Source organism: Diadema antillarum, unplaced genomic scaffold (genome assembly GCF_040938485.1).
Source record: "Diadema antillarum isolate AM-2024a unplaced genomic scaffold, OU_Dant_1.0 seq00000333_RagTag, whole genome shotgun sequence".
Lineage (NCBI taxonomy): Eukaryota > Metazoa > Echinodermata > Echinoidea > Diadematoida > Diadematidae > Diadema > Diadema antillarum.
This window is the reverse complement of record NW_027271349.1, coordinates 956115-969637: the sequence shown is the minus strand read 5'-3', so window position 1 is coordinate 969637 and position 13523 is coordinate 956115. Positions and strand designations below refer to the sequence as shown.

Here is a 13523-nt window from a genome sequence, read left to right as displayed (position 1 = left end):
CTGGTAGCGGTGGACTCCAGTCAAGATTCTTTGGTGTGTACTTATATAGAAATCAGTGATGAAGCTTTACACAAGTCATTACAGGGATTCTCAAATATATGTTAGCCAGGCCAGCCTTCTCACTCCATGAATCCCCTCACTACAGGGTCTCTGACAATACATGATACTGCTGTACATGGTCCCCTCTACCCCCCCCCCCCCCCTCTGTCATATAATTGTCTAAGGTGATAAACAGAGAAGATGTAAATTCATTAACCAAAGTACAGAGATACATGTTGCTCCAACACATTTTCTCACAGTAGAGCATCTGTATGATGTAATTACAACAACAATAACAAAAAAATGGTGCATTTTCCAGTGATAGTGGGCTTTGTATGCAATATTGAAGTTCTCCTCAATCCTATTGTGTTCCTGGGAAAAGGCTTATTCCTCACATGAAATACTGGATGTAGATACTGGCTATACAACTTTTTATTATAGAATGGGTAGCGAGAATCCTGCAATCTCATTGGTCGAGAGCTATGTGTCGATTTTGTTCTGGCCGCACGCCGAGTCACAGTGGTAAACATGTTATCGCGCACTTGCAGCAAGAGTATGCACACTTGTAACAAAGGTTCACGCACTAAGCAAGCGTTCGCGCACTCAGTACGAGACGCCTATTGGCTAAAAAATCATGCATCCAGTAATTGTTGGGATGCATGGTTTTGAAAAAATCATGCATCCAGTAAATACAGGATGCATGATTTTCGGGGCTCTCATCTATGGCAAGCCAAAAGAAAATGCATCCAGTAAATTTGTCCTCGGGTAACATGATAGAAAAATGGATTTTTGGCAAGAAAATCACCCATTCTATAACACAGATGACGCACATGTCTTTTCGTGCGTCAGTCGGAATATAGTGTGCATACGGTAACCATGGAATTTAGCCTAAACCCACTCGGTTTCGCCTCGTGGGTTAAGCATTCCATAGTTCCCTTATGCACATAATTCCGACTGACGCACTCAGACCTGTGCGTCATTTGTATAACATATCACATAATTCACTACATCATCCATGGAGAGTGTGGTGAGAACCTGAGGCAGTGGCTTTGAGGTACAACAGCCCAGTATGCTGTATGAACCTACATGAATAAAGAAGATTTATCAACAAGACAGGAAAACAAATTCTATTGTTAATTAAAATCCACTAATACAAGTCTAACTCTACTTTCTTCGCATCTAATCTGTCTTCAGCTTTACTCGGGCTATAGGAAAAGATGTAGCATACAAAACAACACCTTCAATCCATAAAAGATTATTTAGTTTGAGGCAATCCAGAGGTAATGTATATTGAGCAACACTGCACACTGGCACTGGTCCGACGGTCCGGGACCAGGAAAAATCACTGTCGAACCAGTAACTTTTTCAGGAATGGACCAAGAAACAAGAGACCCGCGGGTCTAGCGCTCACCTGAGTATCGCAAGTTCACTTTTCACGCAGTCACTAATCTAAATTATTCACAGCTCTACCAAAATTTGACCAGGCATTCTCAAGTAGAAGATGAAAATGTACAATAAGGGCCCAATTTTTTAAAGATTCCTTAATTTGGGGGGATTGGGGCCCCCTGGGGCCCTCTGGGTGGGGCATGGTGCCCATTTTGATAAATTGAGATCCTGACCCCCTAGGGATGCTACCTGCCAAGTTTGACAAAAATCCATCATGAGGTTTTCAGGAAGAAGATGAAAATGTACAATTCAGGCCCCCATTTGGACCCTTCCAACCACCCCTCCCCCCCCCCCCCTACCCAAGAGGGGCACCCCTGGATCTCCTATGAACAAACTTGAAACTACAGTCATTAATGTACTCACTCATAGTATTATCTCAGCTCTATAACTTCTGATTCTAGAGAAGATTTATAAAGATTCCTTCATTTGGGGGGTTTGGGACCCCTGGGGCCCCCTGGGTGGGGCATGGTGCCCATTTTGACAAATTGAGATCCTAACCCCCTAGGGATGCTACCTGCCAAGTTTGGTGAAAATGGGTGATTGGGTTCTCAAGAAGAAGATAAAAATGTACAATTTAGGCCCCATTAGGACCCCTCCTCACCCCCTCCCCTGGGTCCCAAGGGGGGCACCCCTGATTCTGCCATGAACAAACTTGAAACTACAGTCATCAATGTACTAACTCATAGTATTAACTTAGCTCTATCACTTCTGGTTCTAGAGAAGAAGATTTTTGTGGATTCCTTAATTTTGGGGGGTTTGGGCCCCCCTGGGGGCCCCCTGGGTGGGGCATGGTGCCCATTTTAACAAATTGAGTTCCTAACCCCCTAGGGATGCTATCTGCCAAGTTTGGTGAAAATGGGTTATGGGGTTCTCAAGAAGAAGATGAAAATGTACAATTTAGGCCCCATTAGAACCCTTTCCCACCCCTCTCCCCTGGGTCCCAAGGGGGGCACCCCTGATTCTGCCATGAACAAACTTGAAACTACAGTCATCAATGTACTAACTCATAGTATTAACTTAGCTCTATCACTTCTGGTTCTAGAGAAGAAGATTTTTACAGATTCCTTAATTTTGGGGGGGTTTGGGCCCCCCTGGGGGCCCCCTGGGGGCTCCCTGGGTGGGGCATGGTGCCCATTTTAACAAATTCAGTTCCTAACCCCCTAGGGATGCTACCAGCCAAGTTTGATGAAAATCGGTCTTGGGGTTTTCAAGAAGAAGATGAAAATGTAAAATGTTTACGCACGACGCACGACGCACGACGGACGACGCACGACGGACGACGCACGACGGACGACGCACGACGGACGCCGGACGAAGGGCGATCGCAATAGCTCACTTGAGCCTTTGGCTCAGGTGAGCTAAAAATGGAAAAACTGGGTACCTACTGGTCTGACAGACAGGTTGGACCAGTACAAAAAAATGGGTTAGTGTGCAGCCCTGCACAGATTAATGATGCTTGACTTTGCTGTATTGTCACACTCAAACTGATCAAGTGACCATACGCGCCACCAAAGAAACTCACCCTGCAGTCTTGTGACTTCAGACTCGTCTGCGTCACCCTTACTGCCAGGCGCAAGGGCTGAGGCCCCGGTACTTGATCCTGCAGCTGCCATGTAGAAAAAACAACAACAAACAAACAAACATTTGGACGGTGGCAAGTTTGGACATGCTACAATTTGATTTAGAAAAATTACCATGCGATATTAAAGGGACTGTACAGTACTGGTTGAGTTGAGGATTCAGGTTTATAACATTCCTAAGTGAGATAATGAGACACCTCTTACGAAATATGAAAGAGCACGTACTTTTAAGAAGGATTCAACATTTATTTGATGAAAATTGGTTTTCAAATGGCTGAGATATCCCAAAAAGTGATAATAATAAAAGGCGACAGGCCACGACTTTCATTAGGATCTCTTTGTTTCACCTTGTTTTTGGATATCTCAGCCATTTCAAAACCGATTTTCATCAAATAAACTTTTGGTTCCCCTTAGAATTGCATGCTCTTTGACATCTCATAAAGTGGTTTCTGAATATCTCGCAAAACGTTAAAAGTTTCCAACACCCCACACTTTTTATTCGCATGACACAATGTCCAAGTAAACAAAACAAAGAAAGAATTGGCAGGAAGTGATTTTCTTGGGTTCTAGAGGTCACTAATGATCACTGATTCACTGCTGGAATACACTTTTGTTCAGATGAGTCGTAATATCAAACTATAATATGCCCATAACCTGAGACCCTCTCCCAAACACACACATGATACAAACAACACACACACACACACACACATACACACAACATACTCTGTTTCGTTAATGAATTAACTATGAGCCACATTATACCTATGCACACATATAAATTAGCAGCTAACATTATGATTGTTCTGCATATGAAAATCAAAGGTTTTTCTGTACATTATAGAAATTGAATTTCTAATGTTTCTCCACTGCTCTGTCTGCCTTGCTCAATCATAGTACTGCTTGCTCACTCTACTAAAATTTTCCATTTTATGGACAATAAATAAATGAAATGAAATGAAATGAACCATAATACCTACGGGAAGCTTTTGATGTCAAACATTCAATACAACCATGTCATCCACTCTACAGTGAGGCCGAACACTGTCCCTCACACAGATCAATGATGAGTGAAAAGTGATGCATACAAGTCAGTCTTCTTTCCATATTTCATATGAGTAGACCTTCAAAATTTGTCATCAACTTACACAAGCTAGTTACAAGGTTTGAAATGTAAGCCCCTTGCGGCTCATACTAGGTGACTATCAACGGTCTATAAAAGCATTACATAGGTATACAGTGCACTCTCGTTATGACGAACACGGTTATAACGAAATTCCAGTTACAACGAAGTAAAAAGTGAGGCCGCAACATTATCCACTCTATGCATTTTTATTGTTTATCTGTTCGGTTATAACAAAATTTTGATATAACAAAAGAAAACTGCCGGTCCCAAGGACTTCATTATAATGGGAGTCCACTGTACAGCAAACTTGATAGAATTCTAAAGCTGGGAAATAAGTCAAGATAAGCTGCCTCTAGCACTCACCGGCGGCTCCTTGTGCTGACTCGTCCGAGGCGGGTGGAGCATTGGTTGGGTTGTTGTCAGTGTTAGGGTCCCGTCCAGTCCTACCCTCCTGTCGGCCAGCCCCCCCTGGCCCTCGCTTACTCATGCCCGAGCTGCGCCGGCTCCTACACAAAGCACCGCCACACAATCAAAACAGCACACTAGTGTTCAACACTTGTTGTTGATTTTTAGTTCAAACATTCCAAATGAAAATCTGCCCATGAAAGTATTCCATTCCACTGAGTTTAAATCCTGTGCTTCAGAACAAATGTTAGCTGTTCTGATTGCCCCTCATTTTATCAATTGTACCTACTTCCCACAGTGACATATTAAGGATGAGGATGGTACTGCACTTTAAGGAGAATGAAATCCAAATACATATGCAGATTAACAGAATGTAGCAATATTTATACAACACATCCGTGAAGTTTGAGGAAAATCAGACAATCCCGTCAGAAGTTATGAATTTTTAAAGTTTTGTTGAAACTATTGCTGGATGAGAAGACTACAACCTTTTGTGACTTCACATATGGACAACACTATAAAGAGAATATCAAGAAAATTCAACAAATTTTCACTTTTCATGCATATATTGAAAGGGCACTTGACTAACCTCTTTATAAAGAACATAGAGAAACAACATTACCATTAACATTTGTCACATAAAAAGTACAATGTACTCTATAAAATGACTTCAACTATTCTAAAGAGTAACTCCCACCACCCCCCCCCCCACCCCCTTCAAATGAGTCAGCTCAAAATTTGGAAGAGCCTCTGATCTTCATCACTTGAATACAGTAGGATATAAATGTCTAGGAGCTGAAACGTGTGTGTAATTAGAACATTTAATTTTCAAGAAACGTTTAAAGGATTTCTACCAGGCTGCATTTAGTATCAGTAACCCAGTTATTTTCAGGCCAGTTGCTGCAATATGCTATGGCTAGTCATTGCATTTGTGCATGCATACGGTGCATCATACACATTGTATACTTGTTCGGTGGTGTTAAACTAACATCAACAAACAAACTGCCTTCTAAGAAAGTGAATTATTTAATTCATACAAGTCAGTAAAAAACAATAATAATGAAAATTCCCATCCACATTGGCAGGTTGTTCCAGTAAAACTTTCTACCACTTGTCCATCTTTCTGCTCTTTTGATATATTACTTCCATTGTCTATTTCAGAGCTTTGGGCACACTTCTTTTAATCACCAACACATCCCTGAGAAATTAGATTTGTTGATAAAACATGACCACAACTCAAAAGATATGAGACATGTACTATATCTGCTTTGATCACACTACATGCAAACAATGTTGTCATGTAAAATAGGCGGTGCAGGATGCTACCTTGTGCTTGCACACGTTCCCGTGGTGGAGTCTGTTGACCTCTGGTGGAGAGAATCAGAGCGTGAGGTTGATGACCTTCCTTTGCCTTTTCCTGTGATGTAAGAAACAGCAATAGGCATCAAGTTTCAAATGTTAAAATCTAAAACGAAAACAGCTTAACCAACTGCTTACGGGAACCACAAGTTTCATGAATTAATTACATGGTAAATTAAATCTTACAATAGGAGTGCCTTATTACAAGTGTACTTCAATTAATCAATGCTACAGTATACTTTGCTCTATTCAGTATTTGTTCTAACTGTTGCAAGTTTCAGTTCTAGTTTGGGGGGAAATACTTTTAAGAGAAACTAGCTGAAGTTTGAGTGATCACATTTTGACTAGTTTAGACTTAAGCATTATCAAAGATACCACAACACAAGAGCTATAATATATCCACAGTGCAAGAATAAACAAAGCTCTGGGAATACTGAACTAGTCTCATACTTGGAAGGAAACAAGAGACCCGGGGGTCACGCGCTCACCTGAGTATTGCAAATTCACCTTCCATGCATTCTTGCAGACTCTTACCTGAGAACATTAGAAACTTCCCATACATCCCACACCGCTTCCTTGGGTCCCAAGGTGGTGGGGCACCCCTGATTCTCCCATGAACAAACTCGAAACAATTGTCATCAATATACTGACTCATTGTATTAACTTAGCTCAATCACTTCTGGTTCTAGAGAAAATTTGTAAAGATTCCTTACAGGGGGGGGGGGGGGGGGAATGGGACCCCTTGGGGGTCCGCCAGGTTGGGCATGGTGCCCGTTTGATGGAATTGAGATTCTATCCACCTAGGGATGCTACCTGCCAAGTTTGGTGAAAATTTGTGATAAGGTTTTCAAGAAAAAGATGAAAATGTACAACTTCGGTCCAAATTTAGGCCCCCTGGGGCCCCCCAGGAGGGGCATGGTATCCATTTGATGGGAATGAGATTCTTTCCCCCTAGGGATGCTAGCTGCCAACTTTTGTGAAAATTCATAATGGCATTCTCAAGAAAAAGATGAAAATGTACAGTTTGGGCCCCATTAGGACCCCTCTCCATCCCCCCCCCCCCCCCCCCCCCCCGGGTCCCAAGGGGGGCACCCCTGATTCCACCATGAACAAACTTGAAACTACAGTCATCAATGTACTAATTCATAGTATTAACTTAGCTCTATCACTTCTGGTTCTAGAGAAGAAGATTATTTTAAGATTCCTTAATTTTGGGGGGTTTGGGCCCCTCTGGGGGCCCCCCAGGTGGGGTATGGTGCCCACTTGAACAAATTGAGATCCTATCCCCCTAGGGATGCTACCTGCCAAGTTTGGTGAAAATCGGTCAAGGGGTTCTCAAGAAGAAGATGAAACTTTTAAAAGTTTACGCACGACAGACGACGCATGACGGACGCCGGACGAAGAGCGATCGCAATAGCTCACTTGAGCCTTCGGCTCAGGTGAGCTAAAAAAAAAAAGAAAAAAAAAACGGTCCTAATACCTCATCTCTGTTGTCACACACAGGTTGTAAAGCACTTTCTGTTACAATCAAACTAAAAAAATTGAATTTCACAAAATTCAAATAATTTCTAGCACAGACTGAGAGAAAAGTATGTGTATGGCCATCAACAGATTTCCTGAATCCAACATATTAACATCTAACAATTTTTAAATGTTGGCACTGAATTGATCATATGCATCCAGAGTGATTACATGTGGACAATAACATATAAAATCCTTTCATGGAAATTATACTTTCATTTTTGTCAAAATGCATTATATGCTTGATTTCCTTAAAATATGAACACAAAGATAATTTACAAATAAAAAACAATTCTTGAATACATAACAAAATTAAGTTTGTGATTGCATGTACAGCCTAAATCTACTGCTTGGCACAAATTATTCTATTTTAATTCAACACCCTATTTTGTGTTCTTCAGTGTGACTGAGGTGTTTTCATGTTGATTGTTCATTCTGGTCTCTCAGAAGATAAAGGAATCTTTATTAAAGAGTATGTAGCCAAGCCCTCATTCTGTAGATTATGACATAAATGTAATAGTACTGGATACTCAAAACACAACAGACCACCCGACACTTTAATGAGAATCATACAGCACTCTATTTGTCTTTGTTTGTTTGTTGTTGATGGTTGCTTTTTTTTTAGGATTGAACAAAAAACAACAACAAAGACCGACAACTGATCTTTCCTCTGCACAAACTATCAGTACTTCTATGGATTTCATGTCTATCTCTATTTCAGTCAATCTGGCTGGCTGTCTGTTCTTACATCTGTCTTAATTTCTTTCTCACTTTGCAAATATCAGCTCAGAGAAAATCAATAACACAAATCCCCATCATATCTAAGTGTTTATGACACCACAATCACCTAGCTTTAGATATCCAATTGTAACAATGTGTGATCATCTCGGCAAAACTTTTATCACTTTGCACATTGTGAATGCTTACCCCACCTAAAGACTCACAAGTACACAACACTGCACTCTACCCATACATTTGGCAAGGTGAATAGCTGCATGTAAATTTCTGTCACTGTGTTGTATGAAGGAGATGTGATTACCTTTAGCAGCTCCCTTGACCTTACTGCCCTGTCCTTTGTGCTTGGGAGTAGCAGCAGGGGATGTTCCGGTTGCCTGCTTGGTGGCAGTAGAGGGCGCGCTTTTCTTATTGCTTTTCTTTTTGGTCTCTGCTTTTTTCCCAGATGTTTTGTGTTTTGCAGTGTCTGAAAGTTTGGCTCTTTTTGAAGAGCTCCCCTGCTCAGCTGTTGAAAAGCTGCTGGATTTGGGAGCACCAGCTGACCAGTCTTTGCCTTTCAGCTGAGGAGAATCTGTTACAGCACTGCTTGCTTTGTGGTCCTCCGATTTGATAAAGGATGCAGAAAGAGTTGTGGTAGTCCGAATGCCTGCACGACGAGGTGCGTAATAGTCCAAGGCCTCAAATTGGTAGGGGTGGTACCTGGAGTAGGAACGGAGGGACTGGCTGGTGATGCTCACATTCACAGGCTCACTGTTTTTGCTGCCACTAGGAGCTGAAGCTGAAACACTCGCGTACACTTGATCCAGCTCCTCAGTAGGAGTGGAGCTATTGGAGAAGGAGTTGGCTGCAAAACACACAACACTGCTTGTCGAATCCGAGAGGCTAAATCTGCTGGACGCCGCTGAAAGTGATGACCACGCAGAGGATGCAGAGGAGGTACTTCCTCTACGACGCTGCTTTGAGTCTCTAGAGGGCGCACTCTCGTTCCCACTGGCACTGTGCTGCACTGTGTCCTCGCTCTGCAGCAGGTTTCGCTTTGAGAGCTCCGATAGCTTTTTGTGTCTCTTGGAAGAGCTGTGGCGCTTACTCTTCAGTGTTGTGACTGGAATGCAAGATTCGTGGCGGTGACGATTGTTCTTAATCACAAGTTGTCCTTCAGAGCTGTCAGGGTCAGATACATTCAACAAGGTGCCTGATGACAGCTTGGAAGGTGGTGCCCCTTGGACCTCGGAAGCAGCCTTACGTTTGCTGGCACTTGAGCTACCTTGCTTCTTTCTGTTGATAGAGCAAGAGTTATAATAAGAGTGGTCATAAGTCGTGCACAAGACATGGGGAATACATTTTTTACAGCTTACATGAGGCACAAAATGACTTCTTTTATTGTGGCAACAGTCTTACACATTTCTGTGTTCAGAACCTCACAGCAAACAGCACACATGTACATCATGTATTCCTCTCACAGACCCACAGCTCTCTTTACATGAAGTGATCCTACATATTAGATTGTTCCATGCAAAATATTTTGATACCAACAGAGAGTACAGAAGTTATCTTTGCATTGTGAACATCATGCATTGCAGAGATGCATCACATTAGGCAAAATCATGACTGATCTTCAGTCTCATTTCTTGCGACTTCAGTTAGTTAAGTGTTCATACCCTGCTTTGATGCACGCCTCTTGCTTCAGCTGTTTCTGGTGTGTGGACAAATCCTGAATGCCACTTGCAGTGGCTGCCAGTGAGGGCGCTACAGAGGCGCTGGAGGCGGCAGGAGTGGTAGTGGTGCTATTGGCGGCGGCAGCACCTCGCTTTGATCTGCGATGTTTGGACCCCCCTAATTGGTGGCAGCTAGGGCTCTGGTCGGCCATAATAGGCACCTGTCCTAGGACGAGACATTCCCAAAGGCTTACGCAGGTCTCGCAAGTAATATCTGCTCTCTGTGAAAACAGAAATACAAACACAGTATAAACAGTATCAATTCATATTACAACTTGAAACATGTTTTACTTGCTCTTGGTTTCACCTTTGCTAGCTTGAAAAATACAATGACCTTCAAGGAAACAGAATGAATCAACATCATGACATAAAAAATTTTGGACTGAATATAAAGTAAACAATAAGATTCAGGAACACATTTACATGTATCAGCAGGAAAACCTGTATAGTATATCTGCATACAAAACAGATTTGCCTAGTGTTGTAATCACTGCAAACATCTAGCATAATCCTGTATTCTTTTCTCCAACTTGGTGCAGAATACATAGCACTGTGTACTGGACATCAGAAAAGTGCATAAAACAATGTATAATGGGCACCTTGCAACTCTTTCCTACAGCAGCAACCAAACCATGCTGGGGATGATCCAATTTTCAGATTTGGATCCTCTTACAGTGGGTATGCATCGAGTGTCAGCTAGCTGTGAATCATGCCCTCAGCAAATTTCCTTCAGGTGTTTTTAGTCACTTGTTGGCTAGAAAGCCAAGAGGAAAGACCTATAGCAAGGCTCCACACTAATTTTTATTTTTGGTGGCCCAAAGGCAAACATCCGACCTTTTCTGGTGGCCCGATCAGGCCACCAAATTGTTCATTTCTGAAATTTTGGTGGCCCGACGTGCGTTTTTGGTGGCCCCGGGCCACCGGGCCACCGTTAGTGTCGAGCCCTGCCTATACGCACTCCATTCAATCTTACTTCAGTAGGGCATACATCACAAACAGAGAGACTGAACTAAGAAACTTTTTGCTGAATTTCTGGTTAAATTTGGGGGATCTTTTCTGTTTTCTAAAACAAACAAAGCACCGCATGTAGACAACACAATGTAGAGGTACACTGTAGTGTGAATTTGATACAAACACCTACATTCCATCCCTACCCATAAATATGTATTACAGTGCACTCCCATTATAACGAACATGGTTATAACCAAATTTTGGTTACAACAAAGTAAACATTCAGGCCACAACATTATCCACTCTATGTATTTTCATTGTTTAAGTGTTCGGTTAGAAATTTCGATATGTAATGAAAGAAAACTGCCGGTTCTGAGGAGTTCATTACAACAGGAGTCCCCTGTATGATAAAGATTGGAATCTTATATTATTTTGCATGACTTTTCAGTACACCAATTTCACTTGATCAAGCAATCGTTCCTTTGAAACTATCATTAAAATTGCTATCAATGTAATTTCCAATTTTCAAAATCATATTCCTTATTCCCACATTGTTTCTCAAAAATGTTTTGTTGTTTCTTGTAATCCAATGATTTTTCTTCTCATCAAAATTTTGGGAAATAACACACAAAAAAGATAAATTGGTTGAATAACATCCACACACCAAGACATATTCAGTAAGCACAATAAACTCTTTGACGATTCTTTTCAAAAACTTAATATGATGGGGGAGAAATATCCATTCGGAGATTTACATTGTACATTGGAACCATTTAATTTAATATCACAACTAGTACTCCCATGCAAAGTCATGGTTAAAAGGTCACATGTGTACTGCATGGTAACAAGTGGATACAGAGTAAGAGTAGCAAGATTCACACTGTAGTGAGTGTCAAGGCAGTGTATTGCATTTGGCATACAATCCCAAAAGAAATGTGCATCAACCTTAATGCATATTGATGAGCGCTTCTGTGTGGGTGTGTTTTCCTAGGTTACAGACATGAAGTGGGGGAACGAAAATAAGCTTCAAATATTCATGGCAATAAAATACACAAGAAATCAGGAGATCATTTCTTCTAATGCTCTTGATGTTCACTGTACCACAAAGAAGTCTGATCCTCTTGTTTATCAAAATGTGGAACCCTAGGGGTTTGAAAAGTTAGGTCTTTACAGATATCAACAAGCATTTATGGATGTATTTTGATTGTGACATTTCTGATGAATTACAATGATTAAGGTCTCACTCCACAGGAGTAAAGAAGTGACGCATATACTCAGTACATGACACTGATATTGGGGCTGTCAACAACAGTAACAAAAATGACTTCTCAAAAGGAAACCAATTTGGTCAGTCTAATTTACTTCCTAGAAACTACATTGTACATTTCTGTGGTTTGGTGCTGTGCCACACTGTTATATCTGTTTATTATAATTTTCCTTATACACTTCAGTTTAATTTTTCATGTATTTACAAACCTTTCTTTAGTTTCAGCCCTATTTTGGTCATGTACTCTTATCTATATTTAAAAGGGCATTGTACCTGTTTTTTATTTTTTTATATGTTGTTCTTTTAATTCTAAAAGACCCAGAGGTGCAAACAGAATCAAAATTTCATAACGATTTAGCCCGTAACTTCATGTTGAAAATGGAACTTTTTTGGCGAGAATTATGCTAATGAGTTGACGAGCCCGGATGTTGTGATGTCACAGGTGCCAAATATATCTCTGATTACAAGCCCTCGCATACGCGTGCGTTAAATCGTGCCGAGTAGCAGACGACACTTAGGCCCAATTTAGCTAGCAGGCGGCACTTGTGTACTGTCCTATCCATGCAGCTGTCTCAAATTTCGCTGAACCAAATCGCACCAAAATTACAGGATAAACTTCTAAGCATATTTCAAAATACTGCATTATATTTGAACGAAATCGGTAATCGAGAAGTATCAATATTGACGCCGACTTTCAAGTTGTCAAAAAAAAAAAAACTCACTCTTTGCGAGAGATCTCGGTAAACACAACATGCACAATCTAGAGCTGAAGTTAGCCGACTAGTACTGTGCGAACGGGGAATTTACGCGGGAACTAAACTTAAAAATTTCATGATTTTGGCGATTTGTGTGATTTACGAACTTTATTTTTCATTCAACTGAGCTCAAATAATTTATAAATTGATTTTTTGCTCCCGATTACTCGAAAGATTTGTCTCACGATATCAGATGGCTACCTTCAGTCTGTGCGTGCGCAGGCCGTAGGGCTACTACGCCGCGATCACTCTTGTTTAGTCCTACAGAGCAGATTGTTTTTAGCGACGACAGGAAACTCGACAACTTCACTTACTTATGCTTCCCGACTTGCGATTTGGTTCCAATTAGCGTGAGCAAGTGGACATGAGTCATAAAATATTTCTTGTGATTTTGGTGCAATTTGGTTAAGTGAATTTTGAGATATCTACATGGATACAGAAGTACTCTAGCACTATGCCTAGCGTTACACCAGCGCTTGGATCACGAAGCGGTGGCACTGTTTGTATCTACGTGGTCAGGCCACTCTTCCGAGGTATGGGTCCTACTAAAACTAGATCTAAGTTAGTCCATGGTGTTAATACGACCACAATGAGATTTATCTCGACTACAAAAACATTGAAAAT

At 41.3% G+C, this 13523-nt stretch overlaps 1 protein-coding gene across 1 annotated transcript in view; it reads right to left on the bottom strand.

Annotated features, from left to right (window-relative positions):
* LOC139730774 (E3 ubiquitin-protein ligase TRIP12-like) overlaps positions 1-13523 on the bottom strand; it is a 78556-nt gene that overhangs the window by 30128 nt on the left and 34905 nt on the right. The window contains exons 3-7 of the mRNA XM_071641637.1: positions 9870-10147; positions 8516-9486; positions 5923-6013; positions 4555-4697; positions 3008-3091 (exon numbers count right to left, since the gene is read on the bottom strand). Coding sequence (XP_071497738.1) covers positions 3008-3091; positions 4555-4697; positions 5923-6013; positions 8516-9486; positions 9870-10078 — 1498 coding nt within the window. The 5' untranslated portion in view covers positions 10079-10147. The remainder of the gene's footprint in view (positions 1-3007; positions 3092-4554; positions 4698-5922; positions 6014-8515; positions 9487-9869; positions 10148-13523) is intronic.